The 22144-nt window shown below is 45.2% G+C and overlaps 1 protein-coding gene across 1 annotated transcript in view; it reads left to right on the top strand.

Annotated features, from left to right (window-relative positions):
- dnah5l (dynein, axonemal, heavy chain 5 like) overlaps positions 1–22144 on the top strand; it is a 327807-nt gene that overhangs the window by 285181 nt on the left and 20482 nt on the right. Inside the window, exon 72 of the mRNA XM_078200347.1 lies at positions 5079–5211. Coding sequence (XP_078056473.1) covers positions 5079–5211 — 133 coding nt within the window. The remainder of the gene's footprint in view (positions 1–5078; positions 5212–22144) is intronic.

Below are 22144 nucleotides of genomic sequence, written 5' to 3'. Positions count from 1 at the left end.
GATCAGGGTGCTATCTTTAAAGGGTGCCTCAATCAGAACAGCAATACCCGCCCTCCCTAGCCCACCACAGAGGTCGAAGGGGGCTCCCCATGCCACCCCCCTATTGGAGCCGCATCCAACTCTGACACCCCTCCCACGCACCTCCCATGATCATCGGCCCCTTCTCCCACTCCCCCTCACCGCAGTCAGAGCCTACACCCAGCTCCCCCTCCCCAGAAGGTCATTGCCGGAATCCCATGCTCCCCCATCCATTCTGGCCCATCACCAGATATAAATGAATTTCCTCCCCCCTCCAATTGGGATCTGCCACTTGGCACAGGTTGGAAATTCTGGGTTGGCAAGCTCGGGTGGCACTGCAAGGGTGGCACTGCCAGGTTAGCATTGGCATGGTGACAAACTGGCTGTACCAACCTGTGCCAAGGGAAGAGACAGGGGCATTGCCAGGCCACTGCCTGGCCATGTCCCTCTCCCCCAGGGGCTATACTTACCTTTATGCCCTCGGGGGGATCCCGACAAGTTCACGTCTGAGTGAACCTGTTGTAAACCGTACTAAGGTGACATCATGTCGGCGTAGTTTGAAATCATTGCAGGGGAGTCAACATCTGGCAAGGGGGCATGTTAATAACATTTAAATATGTGGAAATGTATGTAAATCAGGTTCACACCCATGATGTGAACCTGATTATGTCACCAGTGAAGGGCGGGGAAGATCCAAAATTGTAATCTCCTCGGCAAGAACTCTGACCTTCTGGGTCCTGAGCCCCCACCGGCATTGGCATGTAGGGCGAGCTCAAGATCGCCCCATGTTAGCTACAAATTACTATCTTAATATTATATGGGTGACTTTGAAGTTTACAGTTGATACTGATATGAGACGAGAGATTACCTGCCATTCTTCTAGAAATTTGTACACATTAATTATAATTTAATTGTTTTGAGTCCCTTCTGCCTGATTTAGAGCTCTTTCATATTTTCCCCTTGGGGTGACCTGGCAAGTGTGCACGTGTTGCCCATCCCGAGCTGCCCTAAGAAGGTGGCAATGGGACTTCATCTTGACAGCATTGGTTTCTCAGTCATCTCAGATGAGCTTACTGTTGGATACACAATGTAGGGCTGGCATAAAATGCAGGCTGGATCAGGCAGGGCTGTTATATTATCATCCCCGAACCACTTGGGATTTTTACAATAATTCAGTGGCTTTCATGGTCATTTTGTTTTCATGCTAGCCCGCAGATTACCAAATTTGTAGAATTCCAACTTCAGTTTTCCATAGAATCCTGACAGTGCAGAAGGAGAACATTCGGCCATCAAGTCTGCCACCTACTCTCTGATAGATCATCTTACCCAGGGCCTATCCCCTTAACCCCATGTATTTACCCCGCTAATCCCCCTAACTTACACATCTTGGTACACTAAGGGGCAATTATTATGACCAATCAATCTAACCTGCACATCTTTTGACTGTGGGAGGAAACCAGAGCACCCGGGAAAACTCATGCACACAGGGAGAATGTGCAAACTCCACACAGACAGTGACCCAAGGCCAGAATTGAATCCAGGTCTCTGGCACTGTGAGGCAGCAGTGCTAACCACTGTGCCACCATGCTGCCCTGAACTAATGACCTAGTCCAGTATTCTAATTTATTACCATAATCATTGATACTAAGATTGTTAATTCTGTTTGAATTATTCCTATTTAGGGAGGGCACTAGTGCTTGCTCATGACTACTTGGAGAAGATTATTATTTTGTTTATTAATTATATTGTTCTTACTCTACTCTGCCCATTATTGGTGTATGGGTGAATGATAGTTGGGGACCAAATATTTGAGGGAAATGACGAGAGAAGGTTTGGAAGTAGTGTCTGCCAGAGGGTAGATTTTTATTCTTAGCATTTATAAGCAATTTGGACTGGGATACAGGAAACACTAGTTCAAAAATTATGAATGATATGGAAGTAGGAGGTTTATAAAAATAAGGAGGAGGGCAATAACATTTTAACAAGATATAGACAGTGTGGTGAACCATCATTGGTTCCCACCAGGTAGTACTGAGCCAGGGTCTGGCCAGTACTACGAGTCTGTATATATGTTGCTGTTGGGGTTAGGGTTGGGTTGTTCTACTTGTTACTGTTGGGGTTAGGGTTGGGCTGTTCTACCTGTATTATAGTTATTATGGTACATCCCAGTCGGGCTCCGCCTCCTGGGAGAGGTATAAAGGTCACTGCTCTGTCTAGGACCCCTCAGTCTGGGATCGTGTACTATATATGGTAGCTTCATTGTAATAGTAAATAAAAGCCTTTATTTCCTTGAGCATCTCAAGCCTCGTGAGTAATATCGTGCATCAGACAGGTTAGCAGATTTCCCAGGCAATTGGAAGATGCAATTTCATGTGAATTAGTGCAAGATAAAGACTTTTGGATAAAAATAAAGAATTGGTACATATGCTTAATGAAAAGACACAAGTGTATTGAAGTATAGAGAGAACTTGGATTCAAATATCTAATACACTGCAAGTAGAAGTTGTAAAAAAGGCCAATCAGAATTTGAGATTTTATAAACAAGAGCATAGAGGACAAACATAAAGAAATAACAACATAAGAACTAAGATTAGGAGTGGGAAATTCAGCCCTCGAGCCTGCTCTGCCATTTAAAAAGATCATAACTAATCTCATCTTGGCCTCAACTCCGCTTTCCTGCCCGTCCTCATTTTAGATTGCTATGAAGAGCTGGGAGAGAGATATTGGACCCAATAGCCTCTTCCTGTTTTGCAAACATCTATGGTTTAGCATCATTTAGGATCCTTTATCCGTTACAAGCATGATTTTTTAAATTGTTATCTGCCACTGTACTCATTTTCCCTCTAATGTCTTTCTGAATTTCCTATATTGATCACATTGCATGGTGCATGTGGTTAACCTGACTCCATAAAATGACTCCATACATATCTATTCCCAATCTCAGCTGAGCTTTAAGGGTAATCCGCAGACTGCAGGGAAAATTAGAACTGGCCAACCAATGATGCTGTTCTTGTGAGTATTTTTAGATGAAAGTAGCCTGGGCTAGGTTGTTGAGGAGAAGGGAATAATCTGGCACAACTCAAAGTGCATTTTATATATAAGTAAGTATACTGAGCTCTTTGAGCACGTAAGTGGGGTCAGAGATAAGGAAATTAATTTATATGGTTCTACACTTTGGGCATCATCATAGAAATCATAGAAACCCTACAGTGCAGGAAGAGGCCATTTGGCCCATCGAGTCTGCACCGACCACAATCCCACCCAGGCCCTACCCCCGTATCCCTACATATTTTACCTGCTAATCCCTCTAACCTGCACACTAAGGGGCAATTTTAGCATGGCCAATCAACCTAACCCACACATCTTTGGACTGTGGGAGGAAACCGGAGCACCCAGAGGAAACCCACACAGACACGAGGAGAATGTGCAAACTCCACACAGACAGTGACCCAAGCCGGGAATCGAACCCAGGTCCCTGGAGCTGTGAAGCAGCAGTGCTAACCACTGTGCTACCGTGCCGCCCATATTCATAGTGTAATCACAGACAGTATGAGTACATGTAGTACAGTAGACATGTAATCATAGACAGTAATTGGATTTTCTTGTTTTCGTCTCTTTCCGACACTATTTATTTGGGTAATTTTAACATGGACAGTATGATTTTATCACAGCCATTCTTCCATACACTTGCTTGTTAGAGAAAAGGTTACATTTGAACTCAAACTCTTAATAATAAAACTTTGTTTTTGAATAATCACATTTCTTACTCATATTGCACATCAGAATGCTACAGAACCATTGAAATGTTAACCAAATATCTGACAGAAAGTTGAAGAATGTCCAATTACTTCCCATAATGGTAGACCATAAGCTGGAAGGGTGAATGGATTCATGGCACTTAACTTCACTGGTGTGCAATACTTCAGTATAGCTTCTGTGCAATTTATTTTGATGTAAAGTACTGATGAATGCCTGGAGATTCAGTACTGAAGAAAATTAAACTTATTCGCAGTATTGGTCTCAGCTTCCATGGTATTGAGTGTTGCCAACAGCCCTCAGTGATTCCACAATGTGCGCACTGCTGCAATTTGAGACTTTGGATGTTAATCGGCAACATTATACTGATCTTTTGCCACTTTACTGGTATTAAATTATATACCGCAATTAAAAAGTAACTATTTTTAAAATATGAAGTAAGTTTCATTTTGCATGATCTTACTAATTGGTAACTTTGTTAAGTTTTACAGTAGATTGCTTTACTCTGTAGAATCTTTCACCCACTAATTTCCATATTATTTGGGTCTGTATTAAATTAAATGCACTGAAATTTTGACATAATTATACACTTGGGTGCTTAATACAGCAAATATTCTTATTAGATACATAATGTTTGGAGGAAATGATTGAATTACTTTGTAATATGATATCTAGCAGTTTTACCTCTCTCTAAGGTACAGTTCTCCCAGGGCACAACAATAAAACCTGCTTTTAAACAATCAACAAATAATGTAAGACCAGGGAAATGTATTCATATTGACAATGTGCTTCAGCTTTCTTGATGATTATTTCACAAAATATCTTCATATTCATATCAAGTATTACTTACTTACAAGTATTGGGTGGCACGGTGGCACTATGGTTAGCACTACTGCCTCACAGCGCCAGGGACCTGAGTTCAATTCCGGCCTTGGGTCACTGTCTGTGTGGAGTTTTCACGTTCTCCCCGCGTCTGCATGGGTTTCCCCCGGGTGCTGCAGTTTCCTCCCACACTCTAAAGATGTGCAGGTTAGGTGGATTGGCCATGCTAAATTGCCCCCTTTGTATCAGGGGGATTAGCAGGGTAAATATGTGGGATTACAGGGATAGAGCCTGGGTGGGATTGTTGTTGGTGTAGGATTGATGGGCCGAATGGCCTCCTTCTGCACTGTAGGGATACTATGATAAAGATTTATGTGAGTAGAACAGAGGAAATGTTATTTTTAAAAAAAGGTCTGCAGCTTTTAAATGCTTTGTGTCACATGCTGAAATAAAATAAATCTTACTTTGACTGATTTTTGCAGGTGAAAGCTCGGCTTCAGAAATTGGGTGCAATCCAGCCAATGAACATCTTCTTACGTCAGGAAATTGATCGAATGCAACGAGTTATTGCAAGAGTGAGAATTACACTGACAGACCTAAAACTTGCTATAGATGGTAAGCTTTTGCTTCCACATTGAGGAAAGGGAAATCTCGTACAATGTTAAATCTGCATGACAATCATTAACTGAAATGAGTATGGATTATTTGATCATAATTTTTAACGATCTGGAGTTCTCACTGGCTGAGCTCAATACTTTCAGAGGAACTTAAAAAATACTGGATGAAGAAAGACCAAGGTTTACCTGAAACAAGAATCTGTTTTTGTTTCAGATTCCAGCGTCTGCAGTAATCTGCTTTTAACCGAGGTTCATCTGGTTCACCTTCGGGTTTCCTCATAATCACATAAGTTCATAAGATATAAGAGCACAATTAGGTCATTCGGCCCATCGAGTCTGCTCTGCCGTTCAATCATGGCTGATATGCTCCTCATCCCCATTTTCCTGCCTTCTCCCCATAACCCTTCAACCCATTACCAATTAAAAATCTGTCAAACCCCTCCTTAAATGACATAATAATAATAAAGTTGTTGAATTTCAAGTTTTTTTGAGGCCGTTTGGGTCCAATTGAGGATGTCTACATGAAATGCAATATTAGTATGTCATGGATAATCAATCATAACATGCCTCAGTAGATTAGTGACAATGCCAATGTGGTTGACTTTTACCTGTCCTCCATAATGGCCCAGCAAGCATTGGGGGCAATTAGGGATGGACAGTAAATACTGGCCTTGCTAGCGATGTCCCACATCCAATCAAAGAATAAATAAAACAACAAGGGCTTTAATATTAAGAACACAAACCATGCTTTGAAAACAACAATGATCATTTCATCTTTCAGGCCATGTCATTTTTTTTAATGCGCGTATGATTGAATGGAGAAAGAAGTTATTTGGCCTTAACCAAGGATTGTACCTTGATTGAAGTCAATATATTGCCCTCTTCTGAAGATATTTTTTAAGTTTGAAGAGCTAACTGTTTAAGTCCATGCAGTGATGTTTGGATCTCCACTGATATTTTAAAAATCAGTTGTTAGAAATGTGGTGGAATAAAAGCACAATTCCTGCCTCTATTTCACCAGGACTTAAAAGCAGAATGTTAATTGAACCAAGTTAATGTACTGTCTGTCATAAACACGATTAAATATCAGGTTGCTTTAGTGGGGGACCAGTCATGTGGATGCATTGTATAAACAAACAGCGAGGCTGATTTCACCGGTAAAGCAGTGCCAGTGAGATTATGAGAGGCGAGAAACCGGGCACGAACCTGATTTTCGCCTTTAATCCTATCTTAGCAGCTTGCCACGCCGTTTGACTAGCGTGGTGAGCCAATAATATTGCGCCCCCAAGTTGCTCCACCATATAGATAGAGGTCTACTTCATAGTTGACAAGAAAACTCTTAGACTTCAGACAGCAGCTGCTGGATAAGGTTCTCTAATGGCTGAACATGAGACGATTTACTCAAATATCAAAGGCTCAATGCCTACTGTGATTAAGTTGCTGAGAAACAGGCAGCTGCTGCTAAAGCTTCTACACTTGCAACTGGCAGAAATACAGTGTGACGGGTTGAACTTGTACTATGGTCAGAAAGGTGCTGGAAGTACACAATCTTTTGCTGAACAGTGATATTCACCACACCACTTGTAACTCCTCTCCACCCACAGTGTTGGACTGCAAACTATCTTATCCTGTCCAGGTTTGATGTCAGTGTCATTCTATATTGTGCTTTAAGAAAATGTGTGTGCGGAATAGATTTTAAACCCCCAAATGACTAAAATGTTACATATTTGAAACCAATCTCAACCTGCCACTTCCACTTTTTAACCAGGATGGGTCACCAACCTGCTCCCAGGAGATGGGCTGGCTATTTAAATATCATAATAAGGCTGCAGACTCAGAATTAATCACCATTTTAAATTTAACCTTGGCCAGCCAGGACACAGGGAAACCTGGCAGCTAAAGGGCAGTGAAGATTGCTGGATCCAGGTGGTTGGAGCCTTGCCTTTTACCTGCTGGATCCAGTTTAACTGCTTCAACCATCAGCTAACACTGGACGCTCGCCCCTCAGCCCAATTATTCTGATCCTCTCTTATCAACCTTTTCAAATTCCCTCTCATCAACCCTCCTAATCCTCCCACCTTATGGTATCTTCCACCCCAACTCTTCACTCCCCCACCACTATACCACCTCCCCCCCTCCATCTCTGCTCCCCACCTAGCCGACCCAATTGATCGCATCTCCATGATCTTTTTGGATTTCTCCTATTCTCTGACCTCTCAACCTTCATCTTCCCCAAACCCAACCTGAGATTTCTTCACTGACCTCTGGTCCCCACCCATTCTGGCCTTTCCAATCTTCGCGACCTACCACCTCCTCTCCTGCGGCCTGGTGTCAAAGGTCTACCTTCTCAACAGCCAGCTAGATAGCTTCTCAATTTGACTGGCTGTGGCCAGGAAACAGAGACACACTGGGGGGAATTTTACCATTTTGAGTGTAAGTGCCGGATCTGGGCGTCAAATAGATCCGCGCCTGGAATCCTCTTTGCAGCACGCCCATGTGCGTTTTGCCGGTTCCGGCCCGATCCACGCTGTGGGCGGGACTTAGCGCTGGCAGACCAATCGGAGCTCTGAACTGCGCATGCGTAGTTCGAAAAAATCTGACAGCGCGCCCGGGCGCGATAAAAAAAAGCAGAAAACGTAGAGAGCGGCTCCCTGACAATCATCCTCTGGTCGGCAGGGGGGGGGGGGGCGGCTCCCTGACAATCATCCTCTGGTCGGGGGGGGGGGGGGGGGGGGGGGCGCGGCTCCCTGACAATCATCCTCTGGTCGGGGGGGGGCGGGGGAGGGGAGGCAGGGGGAGGTGGGAGGGGAGAGGGTGTGACCGATCATCCCCTGGGGGGGTGGAGAGGAGGTGTGACGTATCATCCCCTGGGGGGGCGGAGAGGAGAGGGGGTGTGACCGATCATCCCCTGGGGGGGGGGGGTGGCGTGGTGGAGAGGGGGTGTGACGTCTCATCCTCTGGTCGGGGAGTTCCGCTGCCTGTCTGCGGCCGATCACTACCAGCCACAGCCATCTCTCCCGCTACCTCGCACCTGCAGGGAAGAGTAATCTGTGGCTGGTAGTGAACCAGTGATGGTGCCAGGAGGGATCGGCCGCAGACAGGCAGCGGAACCCCCCCCGACCAGAGGATGAGACGTCACACCCCCTCTCTCCCCCGCCCCCCCCCAGGGGATGAGACGTCACACCCCCTCTCCTCCTCCCACCCTCCTCCCGCCCAGACCAGAGGATGACCTGGGTCAGAGAGCCGTTGCAGTCTCTGACCCCACTCTTCGGAAGCTGCAGCGGCGACTTCAGACTTTTATTTTGCAGGTCGGTAACAGCGCCGACGTGGATCGGGCCAGAAGACGGTCAAGTGGGATTTAGCGGGAGAGTTGGGTGCGCGGTTCATTAAGTCAGGCCACCCGATTTGGGCGTGCGCCGGACCCGCGCCAGAATCAGGTGTCGGTAAAGCCGCGATCTGCTCGGAATCGGGTGCAGATCGCGATATAGGCCCGATGCCCAACTTTACCGCGATTTCGCGCCCGTTTTTGGGCGTGAAGTTTTGGTAAAATCAGGCCCAATGTGTTAACCAGGTCCTGTCATTAAATTCAACAGGGTCTGAGGGAAAACTGCAGCTTTCCTGTGGAGCTGAATTTTATTGGAGTTGCTGGGTGCGGAGGTGGGCTGGCGAACTGTGGCCTCGGTGATCCAGCACTTTGTCCCAATTGTGAAAAAATGAATAAAAAATAAACATCCCTCCAGCGCACACCCATCACCATCCCATCACATATCCCATGCCCATCTATGGCAATCCGTGTCATCTCGGCACCTCCTCTCCACCCATCCACCCCAGCCCTTCATAACCTCAATGTTAACTATGCCCCACATGCGCCACCACCATGTTCATCCCTAACTGCCCTTGAGAAGGTATGGTGAGTCTACCTCCTGAACCGCTGCAGTCCCTCTGGTATAGGTACAGCAGAGTGCTTTGTTGCACTCCTTCTATGAAAAGTATGCACTTCCTTGGATAAGGTGATAAAAACTGCACACAGTGCTCCAGGTGTGGCCTCAGCAAGGCTGTATACCACTGTAGCAAGATATCTTTACTCTTGTCTTCAAATCCCCTTGATGAACATACTGTTTGCCTTCCTAATTTTTGCCCAGAGCTGGGTACCCTGGTAAAACCCAAACCAAGCGTCAGTGAGCAGGTTCTTGCTGAATAAGTGCTGCTTGATAGCACTGCCAATGGCAACTTCCATCACTTGGAAGATTGAGAGTAGACTGACGGGGTAGTAATTCACTGGGCTAAAATTTTCCTGCTTTTAATGGACAGGACCTCACGAGGGTCCTCAATCTCTCCCTGACCAAAGCTCCGAACCTATCTTTCAGTCTGGCATCCATGATCTTCTACTTGGGCTCCCTGGAAGTTTTGCATTCTGACACTGTTGGGACCGCTCTGCTGATGCCCCATCAGCTAATGAGGCCAGGACTTCCTGTTCCTGAGGAGCACTAGCATCTTGTTAAAAGGATATAAAAACTGAAAGAACTTGCACTGATAGTGGAGGTGGTGGCAAGCAAAAGGTTAAGTGGAGGTAATGGTTAGGATTTTAAAAAACCACTGAGATGGGGTGAGGCAAGGACATAGGATGATTTGGGGGGAAGTTGAGGATCTTGAACCAATTCGCCGAGCATTGGGAACTGGAGGAACTGAGGGAGGATGGGGGTGTGATAGGGGTGCAGGGCTTTGTGTGACTGACATAGGTCTCAGTATTCCAAGTCAATCCTCAGGAGTCTTCAGAAATAACGGTGTGTGTGGGTAGGAGGGTTGTTGGTGGTGGGGTTGGTTGGTTAGAGGAAAAAGAAGAGAAACCATTGCTGGAGATACTCTGGTGATCATCAGAGAGATGTGATTCGATGATGAGCAACACCAGTGCTTCTGCTGACGTTAGCTAATCCTGTGAGGTTACTGAACCTCTTCCAATGTAGTGTCATTTTTTTGGCATGGCGGCAGTATTAGTGACTGCTTCTCCCACCTTGCTCCATGCAGACCGTGTCACTTTCCTCACATGGCTTCCTGCCATCAGTGCCCAATAGCCTTGCTCTTCTTACCTGATTTTGGTCGCAAGTACCTTTGTGGAGCTCTTCCATAGAACCCCCACACTGCAGAAAGAGTGCATTCAGCCCATCGAGTCTGTACCAACTCTCCAAAAGAGTATCTTACCCAGGCCCACCTCCCCTCCCCTATTCTTGTAACCCTGTACATTTGCCATGGCTAATCCACCTAGCCAACACATCTTTGAACACTAAGGGGCAATTTGCCATGGCCAAAACACCAGAGGAAACCGGAGGAAACCGGAGCGCCTGGAGGAAAGCCACGCAGACATGGGGAGAACATGTAAACTCCACACAGTCATCCAAGGCCGGAATCAAACCCAGGTCCCTGGCGCTGTGAGGCAGCAGTGCTAAGCACTGTGCCACTATGCTGATTACCCCCCAAAACACTGCTGCTTCAAGCATTCTTTTAGGAGGCAATCCTCCCCTTTACTTGGCACTAGCTTTTTCCCTCCCTGCTACTTGCAGTAAATGCATTGGGAATGGTACTATTACAGGGTTGAAACTGTAGCTGGTTAGTTGTGGATTTATTTGGGAGAGGGTGTCACAATTCCACTGCAATGCATTTGGAATACTGCGTCCAGTTCTGGTCGCCACACTACCAGAAGGACGTGGAGGCTTTGGAGAGAGTACAGAGGAGGTTTACCAGGATGTTGCCTGGTATGGAGGGGCTTAGTTATGAGGAGAGATTGGGTAAACTAGGGTTGTTCTCCCTGGAAAGACGGAAGATGAGGGGAGACTTAATAGAGGTGTATAAAATTATGAAAGGCATAGATAGGGTGAACGGTGGGAAGCGTTTTCCCAGGTCGGTGGTGACGTTCACGAGGGGTCATAGGTTCAAGGTGAAGGGGGGGAGGTTTAACACAGATATCAGAAGGACATATTTTACACAGAGGGTGGTGGGGGCCTGGAATGCACTGCCAGGCAAGGTGGTGGAGGCAGACACACTGGGAACGTTTAAGACTTATCTAGATAGCCCTATGAACGGAGTGGGAATGGAGGGATACAAAAGAATGGTCTAGTTTGGACCAGGGAGCGGCACGGGCTTGGAGGGCCGAAGGGCCTGTTCCTGTGCTGTATTGTTCTTTGTTCTAATGCACACAGAAAGGAAATTCAGCAAAGTTTTTTTTATATTTGAGTGGAAAAGGTTTTGGCAGTATTTATATAAAGGTGGGTTGACAGACATTTAATGATCAAAGGGGTGAATTTTACAGGAGAGATGTGGTGTATATTGCTCACTTCTCCAATGGAAAAGTCAGTCGGCAGCTTGCTAACTTTGAAAGGGGCTACCCCACAGCGATAAAACATTGGGAACGACCTTAACAAGGTAAGATGGGACTTCTTCCCTCAAGGACAGGAAGTCCCAGCTTTGAGAGCTAATTGGCCAGCAGCTCAGTAGTCCCAGCAGCATCAGAACACAGAATTAAGGTCCCGAGAAGAAGATCATGGATGCCAGACTAAAAAGTATGTCCAGTGTTGGATTGGGGACTCTAGCGAGGGAAGGGGAGGAGGAGGAGCAGGAGGAGGAGGAGGGGTCAGGATTGAGAGGCCGGAATGAAGGCACAACGGGGCAGCATTCCCCAAAGGGCACAGAGGACCCACCTCCAAAACAGTTGACCCACCCCCCCCCCCCCCCCACCCCTCCGCCATGCTTCCTTTGTGTCTTTTACCCCAAGTTGGGAATGCAGTGGGTTTCTTTCCAGCTGCCTCCACCCATCGTATTATGGCAGTGGAGGTGGAAAGAGGTCTTTAACTGGAAAACTAATAGGCTCAATTGACTACAGGCAGGCTGGCAATGCTTTCTGTGTCCACATGAGAATACCCACATGGTAGATAGACGGGAGAGTTCGGAGGTGGGTGGGAAGGTGGTGTCCTAGCCTCCTGATTTATGTTACGTTCCTATACACCGGGTGTGGGACATAAAAGTTCTGCCTGTGTGTATTGTCACAGCTGCATTTAAAGTAGGCCACGACATATAATGAAGTATTGAAATGGTTTTGAACCAATCCTGAATCTTAGACTGGGAACTTCCTCAGAATTGCTCCTTCCCCATTGCCATAATCTTGGCAGAAATGCACAGGAAACACTAATAATGTGAAATTCTTTCCTCTGTACCACTGGCGATGTTAGGCTGGCAGAGCTGGAGCTACTCCAAGGAAATTGCCTGTCTTCATGTCTTAGGCTGAGCAGTTTGTGAAATTAAAAATTTATTGGTTACCAAAAAGACTATCGATGTGGAGGCATTAGAGAGAGTGCAGAGAAGGTTTACCAGGATGTTGCCTGGTATGGAGGGTCTTAGCTATGAGGAGAGATTGGGTAAACTGGGGTTGTTCTCCCTGGAAAGACGGAGAATGAGGGGAGATCTAATAGAGGTGTACAAGATTATGAAGGGGATAGATAGGGTGAACAGTGGGAAGCTTTTTCCCAGATCAGAAGTGACGTTCACGAGGGGTCACGGGCTCAAGGTGAGAGGGGCGAAGTATAACTCCGATATTAGAGGGATGTTTTTTACACAGAGGGTGGTGGGGGCCTGGAATGCGCTGCCAAGTAGGGTGGTGGAGGCAGGCACGCTGACATCGTTTAAGACTTACCTGGATAGTCACATGAGCAGTCTGGGAATGGAGGGATACAAACGATTGGTCTAGTTGGACCAAGGAGCGGCACAGGCTTGGAGGGCCGAAGGGCCTGTTTCCTGTGCTGTACTGTTCTTTGTTCTTTGATGAATAATTATGAATAATTAATTTCGTCCAATAAAGAAAAATATCAGGGTGGCATTCAAAATAAATACTGATGTGAGTGTGTGCCTTTATTGCAACAATGAGATCTGGAATTTTAGACAGGAATTTAATTATTCTTAGTGTGGGTAAATCAATAAGAGTTAGTCAGAAAGTATGTGTTGTCCACATGAGGCAATTAGGTCCTTGAAGGAAGGAGGTGAGAGAAAAGGTTTCCTGAGACTAACAGCTTACTGATATTGTTATTCTTCACCTAAGTTGCTATTTTATTTTAACCTTCTACTTCAAAAGGTTACATTATTAGATTGACTGTGTAGTTTACCATTATGTATGTTTAAAGCTGTTCGAGCTTTTCCCTCAAAATTTAATTTCAAGTGCGGAAATTGATTTCCCAAATGTCTAGAGGTGAACCGATTCCATTTTAACTGCAAAAGAATAGGTTAATTACTCAGGCATTGCATTTTATTTCCATTTCCATAATGTTTGAGTTGAAGAATAATCTTCCCTGACATCTGTGAATGAGTGAGAATGTGCGCGGAATGTTGGAAGGCACAGGTTAAATAATGCCTATGCCTACGTGATCCGCAGCAACACCCAGGAATTGTTGAAAAATGCATAAGCAGTAGCAGCTTTCTCCATGGATATCGATCTATGATTTATATATGGTTCTATATTGTTCCTCCCATTTGAAAGAAATTGGTAATCCTTGTTAATAGGATCAAGAGATTAAATGAGATTTCTGTGTCACAGATAAAGGCTTCGACTTAGATTTAATTTTCAGTGACTGAGAGACGGAAAGAACAAATGGAAGAGCTGAACAATACTTGAACAGAAAGTGAATGTTTAATGTGCTAATTGGGTGCCAATCAAGTGAGCTGCTTTATCCTGAACTGTTTCAAGCTTCTTGAGTGTTTCAAGCACTGCACTCAACCAAGCAAGTGGAGAATATTTCATCAGGCTCCTTGTAGATGATGTACAGGCTTTGGGAACTCAGGAGTTGAGTTTCTGAATTCCCAGCCTCTGACCTGCTCTTGTACCTCCAGTATGTATATGGCTTGTACAGTTTAAGTTTCTGGTTAATGGTAACTCCCCAGGATATGGATAGTGGGGGGGTTGAGCAATAGGCCAGAATTCTCTGGTCACGCACGCCCCCAGCGAGAATGGAGAATTTGATGCTCAGCCAAATCTCCATTCACAGCAATGGGACTGGAGAATTCCAGCCTTGGGCGAGGTCGGAGAATTCCAGCTATTAAATGTCATGCAGAGATTGTTATTTCTCACTTGTTGGAGATGGTCAGTGCCTGGCATTTAAGTGGCACATATGTCACTTGCTACTTATCAGCCCAAACCTTAATGTTGTACATGTCTTGCTGCATATCGACATGGACTGCTTTAGTATCTAAGGCATTGAATATTGCACATTCACCAGTAGCCATCCCCATGTCTGAGCTTATATTGGAGTGAAGGTCATCAATGAGGCAGCTGAAGATGGTTACAAGGATGTGAATTAGGAGCAGGAGTAGGCCATTTGTCCCCTCAAGCCAGCTCAACCATTCAATCAGATCATGGCTGTTCTGATTGTGACCTCAAATCTACATTCACCCCTGAAAACCTTTGACTCCTTTGTTAGTCAAGAATTTGTCTACCTCTGCCTTAAAAATATTCAACCACTCTGCCTCTACTGTTCCCTGGGGAATAGAATTCCATGGACCCACGACCCTGTGAGAGAAAAGATTTCTTCTCATGACTATAAATGGGAGATCCCTTTTTCTTAAATTGTGTCTCCTAGTTCTGGTTGGGCCTGGGACATTATCCTGAGGAATTCTTGCAATGATGTCCTGGGACTGAGCTGATTGGCCTCCAACAACCTGAACCATCTTCCTTCGTGCTGGGTATGACACCAACCGGTGGAGTTTACCCCCAATTCCCATTGACTGCAATGTTGCTAGGCCTCCTCGATGCAAAACACTGCTCTGATGGTAATGTCGTAGTGTGCTTCTGTGTTAAGTATTTAAAGTTAAGAAGATCGAGGACACTTATTTAGAAACTGTTTTGATCTCAGGTTTTTTTGCAGGATTCTATGATATATGGAGATGATTATTTTCTGGCTTAATTCTGTCATGCCTTATCTACCGGCTATGCACCTTTGAAACTTTGATACACATTATGTATTGACCACAATTTTTGGAAAATTGCGTGTAGTGGCATCAAATTTCTCAATTGCCTGACTGTTGCATGGACTGATGGTTTCACCAGCAGCAGCTAATGATAAAGTAATTAATGACTGTTCTACAGTTGTTGATATTCACCTGGGAAATGTGTGGTAAGTCCTGTAACACTCTCTTCAGTATAATATACCATTCTATTCTCACATAGCCCAATTACCACACATATTTAAGCAGATAACAAGAAATGACATTGATTATCAGAACATCTTGGACCAAATCATGTAGATGTTCTGAGATTTGGGAGATGAATTTTAATGTAAATAAAGGGGAGGCAGTGGCCTAGTGGTATTGTCACTGGACTAGTAATCCAGGGATCCTGGGGAAGATTTGTGGACCCGGGTTCAAATCCCACCATGACAGATAATGAACTCAGTAAAAATCAGGAATTAAAAGTCTAATGATCACCATGAAATCATTGTTGATTGTCATTAAAAACCCATCTGGGATGGATATCTGCCATCCTTACCTGGTCTGGCCTACTTGTGACTCTGGACCCACAGCAATGTGATTGACTCTCAAATGAATTACGAATGGGCAATAAATGCTGGTTCAGCCAGCGATGCCCACATTCCGTACATGAATAATAAAAATAAGTTGGCACGGAACGATGGAAATGTGTAAATTTTAGGCCAGTGAAATTATGGGATTGGATAAAAAGGAACATCAAGTGCCTCAAGAAAGGCACTGCTTGAGGTTTGTGGAGAGATGATACAGCCTAACTGTGTTTTAAACAAAATAAACTTTCACTAATGATTAAAATGGAAAAATGAAGAGTGTGTGATGTCTCGCAATCACTAAAGGCAACAGTGAGTAATTGAAGAGTATGCTGATACTCAAACGTCACCTGGGCAAAAACCACAACTCAAAATAACATGAAAGGTTCCTGCTTTAAATTATGCAAACAGGAATTGTGAGACTCTGTAGGCTAATCCATGTAACTTCAGCATATGCTGCTCTCAAGATAGAGACTACAATTGTAGTGGAGGGGGGTTGATCCACCAGTTTAACAATACAAATCGAAGGATCTGACTTTAAATTGGCAAGAAGGATTGTATGATCTAATCCCACTTGGGTGCGCATGAGTACTTCCACTTAAAGGAGTGGCACCATTGGTATTTTTTGGTGGAGTTGGCTGTCCAAACTGATTTGCAAACAAAATAACTAAAAATAAATAAATTAAATTGGTCAAACTAGATTAAATTAATGCCAGATAATTAACAATGAATATTAGTCAATGAAGGCACCCTGTGAACGAACAGCAGGCTGTGTTAGTGAAGGGCATACACTCATAAACAAGTACTCAAATGTATATGATAGCACCCTAATTTAGGCAAATGGAACTGTGCGATTATTGAAAGAAACCTATTTTAAATGGGCACAGTAAGAAGTCTCACAACACCAGGTTAAAGCCCAACAGGTTTAATTGGAATCACGAGCTTTTGGAGTGCTGCTCCTTTATCAGGTGAGTGATGTCTATGTCGATATGTGCAATCTTCTTGGATATCCTCTCCACTTTGAGCCACTCACCTGATGAAGGAGCAGCGCTCCAAAGGCTCATGATCCCAAATAAACCTGTTGGACTTTAACCTGGTGTTGTGAGACTTCTTACTGTGCCCACCCCAGTCCAACGCCGACATCTCCACATCATATTTTAAATAGGGCAGTTCAATTGTGGGCCCAGACAGGCTTAATAATCAAATGCCTCACCTTCAAGAGGCAGCATCACTAGGGAGGGAGGTTTTGACTTTGAACAAAAAAAACTACAATAAAAACATATCAATGGGTTAAATCTGGTGAAATAAAAACTAGAATTCCATGCAATGCTTACCAGTCATGAGGGCATCTATTGAACTAGGAAAAAGCGAGATGTTTATGTTTCAAGGCCACTCGGGTGTGAATCAGAGCTTGAAATAACATGTTAGAAGCTGCAATTGAAAAGGATGTTGCAGCGATCAATGATTGTGTCTGAAAACAGTCAGGCGATGTGAAATGTTAGAAAAGGTTCAGAGAAAAGCAAGTAGAATAATAGGGAATGATTTTGCTATGAAAAGCTCAAGGAACTCAAATTTCTACAACTAGAGACAAGGACACTGAGAAAGGATATAATACATGTCTTTAAAATAGTGAAGATATAGGTGAGGTGGAAAGTGAATATTTAGCTTGGATATTTAGAATAGGATGGGGCAGACGTGGGAACTGATTCCGGCAAAGGTTTTATGTTAATTGATGTCTTGAAAATGGGGCGAGATCAGTTGGTCTTGAGAACAGGAACAAAAAAACGATGCAGTTGGTTGATGATTTTTCAGGGGAGGAAAAGTTAGAAATTAGCGTGAAGGGGGCTGGTGGGGAAGGGAAGTCTGCAGTAAAATAAATGCTTGTGAGTGGGTTCACTTGAGGTATGAACGTTTCTCAGGCAGCCTTACTGTTCATGGCATCTGACAGATATGAGCGATAAACATTCACAACTCTACAGAAAATCAGGACAAATATTCTTCTTGCTTTTGCAATAAACACTCCAGTCCCCCCCTCCCCATGCAACCCCCCCCCGAACCCCCCGCACCACCACCCCAACTACCCCCCCCACCCCCCTCGCCTCGCCGTGACTGTTCACTCCAGTGGTATTTACTATAGCTCCCCACTTGCAGGGAGCCAGCTGGAGTGAGGGGAGGCAATTGAGGCCCCTCAGAGGATCAGGGTTAGGGGGACGGTGCCCCCTGGGTACTGCCACCTTGGCAGTGCCATCCTGGCCCCCTGGCACTGCCCAAGAGGTAAAGTGGCAATGCCCAAGGGTCACCTTGGCACTGCCCACCGGGAATCGGGCAGTACCAAGAGAGTGGAGCCTAATGGGGGTGGAACCTAATGGGGTGGGGCCTCGGGGGGGAGATCGGTGGGGGTGAGGGTCCCGCTGCCACTCTGCATTGGGATTGTGAGCAGAGGGAGGGAGGCCAGCGATCGGGGCTGGGCACCGAGGTGGAGTCGGAGTTTCAGGGATTGGACTGCCGTTGGGGGGGTAGGATCGGGAGATCGGGACTCCTGGAGGTGAGGGAGATCGAGGTGGTCCGGGGGAGGGCGGTTGGGGCTGGTCCAGACATGTTTGTGAGGCTAGCAATCGGGCTGTGGGGAGTGGGGGGATTGGAGGGGCAGTAATAGGGGGTTGCTGTTCTAGCCAGCAATCGGGCTGGCCAGTGATCAGGAGGCCGGCAGGGCGGGGCCACTGCGCATGTGCTGACCTCGGTGCTGACAGATCGGCGCATGCACAGTGACCCGCTCAGCGCTATGCTTCCGGCCTCTCCAGCAGGAGTAGGCCCTGCCCTGCCCCTGCCTTTTGGAGTGATTCATGCTGAGGCACTCTGCAGTACACAGTGTGTGGGAGATTCATTTAGAAACTCCCACTGAAAGAACCAGTGTGATTTACTTCAGTTTTTATGCAAAAGCTTTTGGGAGAATTGCCCCCAATGTGTAAACTGCGAAGGTGAATGGATCATATCAACCTTCCATTGATGAAGGGTCATCCAGACTCGAAACATTGGCTGTATTCTCTCCCACAGATGCTGTCAGACCTGCTGAGATTTTCCAGCATTTTCTGTTTTTGTATTATAATGGTTTCCCTCACCAAGTTAGACTGGGTGAAGCTCAAGGTGCCAAATGTCAACACAGGATGATTGGATTCAACGTACACACCTTCCTTTGTTTGAAGAAAGAACGTTGAACTTGTGGAAGTCACCAGATCAGGGAACCATTATGTTGACTGCTTTCAAAGCCAGTAAGAAGCTGCTTGCAAGCAGACAGAAAGTTCCACAAATATTTGGATAGCCAGGGACTTATTAGGGAGAGTCAACATGGCTTTGTGCGTGGTAGGTCATGTTTGACCAATCTATTAGAGTTTTTCGAGGAGCTTACCAGGAAAGTGGATGAAGGGAAGGCGGTGGATGTTGTCTACCTGGATTTCAGCAAGGCCTTTGACAAGGTCCCTCAAGGGAGGTTAGTTAGGAAGGTTCAGTCGCTAGGTATACATGGGGAGGTAGTAAATTGGATAAGACACTGGCTCAATGGAAGAATGATGTGGAGATGCCGGCGTTGGACTACCCTTCGTACCCTTCGTTGTCCAGTACTTCCCCGGAGTGGAGAAGCTACGGCATCTCCTCCGGAGCCTTCAACATGTCATTGATGAAGACGAACATCTCGCCAAGGCCATCCCCACACCCCCACTTCTTGCCTTCAAACAACCGCACAACCTCAAACAGACCATTGTCCGCAGCAAACTACCCAGCCTTCAGGAGAACAGTGACCATGACACCACACAACCCTGCCACAGCAACCTCTGCAAGACATGCCGGATCATCGACACAGATGCCATCATCTCACGTGAGAACACCATCCACCAGGTACACGGCACATACTCTTGCAATTCGGCCAACGTTGTCTACCTGATACGCTGCAAGAAAGGATGTCCCGAGGCATGATACATTGGGGAAACTATGCAGACGCTGCGACAACGGATGAATGAACACCGCTCGGCAATCACCAGGCAAGACTGTTCTCTTCCTGTTGGGGAGCACTTCAGCGGTCACGGGCATTCGGCCTCTGATATTCGGGTAAGCGTTCTCCAAGGCGGCCTTCGCGACACACGACAGCGCAGAGTCGCTGAGCAGAAACTGATAGCCAAGTTCTGCACACACGAGGACGGCCTCAACCGGGATATTGGGTTCATGTCACACTATTTGTAACCCCCACAGTTGCGTGGACCTGCAGAGTTTCACTGGCTGTCTTGTCTGGAGACAATACACATCTTTTTAGCCTGTCTTGATGCTCTCTCCACTCACATTGTTTTGTTTCTTAAAGACTTGATTAGTTGTAAGTATTCGCATTCCAACCATTATTCATGTAAATTGAGTCTGTGTCTTTATAAGCTCTGTTTGTGAACAGAATTCCCACTCACCTGAAGAAGGGGCTTAGAGCTCCGAAAGCTTGTGTGGCTTTTGCTACCAAATAAACCTGTTGGACTTTAACCTGGTGTTGTTAAACGTCTTTCAATGGAAGAAGCCAGAGAGTGGTCGTGGAGGATTGCTTCTCTGAGTGGAGGCCTGTGACTAGTGGTGTGCCGCTGGGATCGGTGTTGGGTCCATTGTTGTTTGTCATCTATATCAATGATCTGGATGATAATGTGGTCAATTGGATCAGCAAGTTTGCTGATGATACAAAGATTGGAGGTGTAGTGGACAGTGAGGAAGGTTTTCAAAGCTTGCAGAGGGATTTGGACCAACTAGAAAAATGGGCTGAAAAATGGCAAATGGAATTTAACGCAGACAAGTGTGAGATATTGCACTTTGGAAGGACAAACCAAAGAAAAACGTACAGGGTAAATGGTAGGACTCTGAAGAGTGCAGTTGAACAGAGGGATCTGGGAATACAGGTACAGAATTCCCTAAAAGTGACGTCACAGGTGGATAGGGTCATAAAGAGTGCCTTTGGTACATTGGCCTTTATAAATCGGACTATCGAGTATAAAAGTTGGAGTGTTATGGTAAGGTGATATAAGGCATTGGTGAGGCCGAATTTGGAGTATTGTGTACAGTTTTGGTCACCTAGTTACAGGAAGGATGTAAATAAGATTGAAAGAGTGCAGAGAAGGTTCACAAGGATGTTGCCGGGACTTGAGAAGCTGAGTTACAGAGAGAGATTGAATAGGTTGGGACTTTATTCCCTGGAGTGTAGAAGATTGAGGGGAGATTTGATAGAGATGTATAAGATTTTGATGGGTATAGATAGAGTGAATGCAAGCAGGCTTTTTCCGCTGAGGCTAGGGGAGAAAAAGACCAGAGGGCATGGGTTAAGGGTGAAAGGAGAAAAGTTTAAAGGGAATATTAGGGGGGGACTTCTTCACGCAGAGAGTGGTGGGAGTGTGGAATGAGCTGCCGGATAAAGTGGTAAATGCGGGGTCACTTTTAACATTGAAGAAAAACTTGGACGGGTTCATGGATGAGAGGGGTGTGGAGGGATATGGTCCAAGTGCAGGTCAGTGGGACTAGGCATAAAATGGTTCGGCACAGACAAGAAGGGCCAAAAGGCCTGTTTCTGAGCTGTAATTTTCTATGGTTCTATCAGATTAGCTGAAAGCCATCAAGCAGCCAAGGTAATTAATAGAAAATACCTTGAAAGTGGGAGATTCCACCAGAGAGGGAGGGAAAATTTCCCCTATTTCAGTTCACCTGAGAACTAACCTCCTAGAAATTCAATGATAAGACTTGTCACAGCCTGCTGATAATCCCTCTCTTTACAAGACCTTCACTCCAACTTGAAAGCATCCACTGTAGCTAAGAAACCACAGACCTGTCATGAAAGAAACTGAGAAAATTATAAGATGTAGCAGTATATTACTTCAATCTGGACCGAATGTTTGTGTGGGAGAGAGAGTATGTGTTAGATGAGTGAGTGAAAAGCTGTGTTAAATTCAGAGTAATGATTGATAATAAATAACTATCTTTATTTTCATTTAAACTCATATATTTACTTCATGTATCAGTTTTTTAAGTTTTAAGATCTTGCTGCTGGAAGTATTTAATTGGGACACTCATTCTGAGGATGGAGAAACACTCATCTCCAACATGCAAATATATTAATCACAGGTGATAAAAGGAAGAAAGTATTCTTGACAGAATAAATGAGTTTAAATGGAAGTTTGAACCATGAAACAATTTGGAAAAATAACACTTTTTTGAGCACAATTCATGCCCAGATTGTTGGTTAGACCGAAAGCAGACCTCCGCCTTTTTAACTTGCGCAACTGCTGCTTCGAAACTTGGGGAACAATATATCATCATAAACTCAGAATTATTTCCCAATCCACTCTACCGTAAAAGAGTGACATTTTGGCCTTA

This window comes from Mustelus asterias, chromosome 2, assembly GCF_964213995.1.
Source record: "Mustelus asterias chromosome 2, sMusAst1.hap1.1, whole genome shotgun sequence".
Taxonomy (NCBI): domain Eukaryota; kingdom Metazoa; phylum Chordata; class Chondrichthyes; order Carcharhiniformes; family Triakidae; genus Mustelus; species Mustelus asterias.
Note: the sequence above shows the minus strand (reverse complement) of the source record. Positions and strands in the feature narration are given on the sequence as shown.